We start from the raw sequence: 1,930 nt of genomic DNA, 5'->3' as shown, positions 1-1,930 counted from the left end.
GAGCTGTTGTTCACCATCTTAGCTGTAGAGGGCGCAGTGTCACTGGCTGTAATGTGGGATCCAAACCTGGGCCCTGCTGCTCAGAGCTGGCATCCCAAGCCAACTCAACCAACATGCCGCTTGGCCAGCCCTAAAATATTTTTAATAGGAAGTAATGAATTTTGAGTATTTATTACCTTTGTTATTAATATAATTTATTGCAAATTTATATAATTTTTAATGACTGTGTTCAACAACCAGCTTGGCTCAAATTTTCTCAAAATTCCTAGAAATTGAACAGTTGGCTTTCATGAGCCAGTAAGAGCCAGCTCCAGCACACAGCTGCCACCATCCCTTCTGCCGCTTCCTCTAATTGGGTTACTCTTTTTTTTCTTTGGAGAAATGTACTTCCCTGATCCGCCAACATTTGCTCTCCCTTTCTGTATTCTTACCTGGCGTGCCACTACAGGCTTATCACTCTTCTCTCATGGACCCCGACACCAAACTCATTGGAAACATGGCACTGTTGCCTATCAGAAGTCAGTTCAAAGGACCCGCGCCTCGAGAGAGTAAGTTGAAACCCCTTTCCATTATCTTCAGATTTTGGTATGCAACATCTAGCAACCCTCTGACATTAAATCAGGGAACTTCTTAGCATAGTCCTCTGTCTCAGATTGCTCCTGTATTTTCTGCTTGCGTGGTGTATATTGCTTTCTAGGCCTTTCGAGATCATGGGTATACGCGTATGTTGCATCTAATAGGAAACTGTGTAATTGCTGCTCATTTTTCCAGGATATTTTGTTGAGGACAAAGAAAATGTGCTTCTTAATTCTCGACACAGTTTCTGTCGTCACTGTCCGTTCTTACAAACTAATGCTGCTACTTCTAAAGAATGACATGTCCTGATCCCTTATCTGTCATTAAGCTGGAAAAAAACAGAACATATTTTAACCTCTTCCCCATCTAAATCTACTTCCTTTACCCGTTTTTCAGGATCTCCATTTTTAGCAATACCTCGATCTTAAATCTGAAGCGTCCTATATAGCATTACTCATTCTTCTCCTTTCTGAATTATGTACTTGTGCTTTCTTTCTTGGTACTCCTTTTTAAAACATTTTTTACTGTTCAGAAAACCCCATTCTTTTCAGACACTGAGACTCTTCTGACACCTTCTGAGATACTCTGCCAACAGTGTAATTTGTATTATGTATGGTTTCCTTACATCCAGAAAGGGTCTGCGCTGAATTCCATTCATGGTTTCCAAGACCATGGTTTTAATTACCAATTGTGTACTGATGCCACCTCAATTCCTCTGCCAGACTATTTGACTTGGCCTCTTTTTAATTTAATTTTGTTTCCAACACCAGTTGAAAGCTCAGTAAACTTAATAAATTTGGTGAGTCACCACAGTATTTACTTGATTCTGAGGTGAAGAAAAAGGAACAGTAAAAAAAACAAAAAAACAGACCAAAACGAAAAAAGATAATGTAAAAGAATTCTAGTGCAAAGAAAAAATAAGAATCAGCATTGGCCCAGGTTCCCTGAGAAGAATCCTTCTTCAGAGCATTACCGAATACCATTTAGTATATCAGAAGACGCAATTGACCAAGGGTAGAGTAAATCTAATTACTACCTTTGCAGTCCTTTGAGGGAGAAGGGAACCTCAAGAAACCAGATCTTCATGGTTTCGATAGAAAAGGAATGAAGGACCTGTTACTCTTCCCCAGAGACTGGATTAGAACTGAATTGGAATTATGGAGGAATGTAAACCTGTGTCTTGAGCTAAATAACTGTTAGTATTAATCCAGTTATTTACACCCAACAAATATCTTTTTTTTTTTTTCTTTTTAAAGATTTTTTAATTGGGGAATTGGGGGGATGGGAACAGTGCTGGGGAATTGGGGAAGGGGAACAGACAAGTTGCTGTCGTTTTTGTTCTTCAGTCTAGTTG

The 1,930-nt window shown here is 39.3% G+C and overlaps 1 protein-coding gene across 1 annotated transcript in view; it reads left to right on the top strand.

Moving 5' to 3' along the window:
- Positions 1-355: 355 nt before the first annotated feature.
- The window catches only part of ARPC3 (actin related protein 2/3 complex subunit 3), a gene marked incomplete at its 5' end in the record, with an annotated part of 12,405 nt that continues 10,830 nt past the window's right edge, over positions 356-1,930 (top strand). The window contains one exon of the mRNA XM_019648890.1: positions 356-548. Within this exon, the coding sequence (XP_019504435.1) occupies positions 356-548 (193 nt within the window). The remainder of the gene's footprint in view (positions 549-1,930) is intronic.

The sequence above is a fragment of the Hipposideros armiger genome, unplaced genomic scaffold, assembly GCF_001890085.2.
Source record: "Hipposideros armiger isolate ML-2016 unplaced genomic scaffold, ASM189008v1 scaffold_128, whole genome shotgun sequence".
Lineage (NCBI taxonomy): Eukaryota > Metazoa > Chordata > Mammalia > Chiroptera > Hipposideridae > Hipposideros > Hipposideros armiger.
Note: the sequence above shows the minus strand (reverse complement) of the source record. Positions and strands in the feature narration are given on the sequence as shown.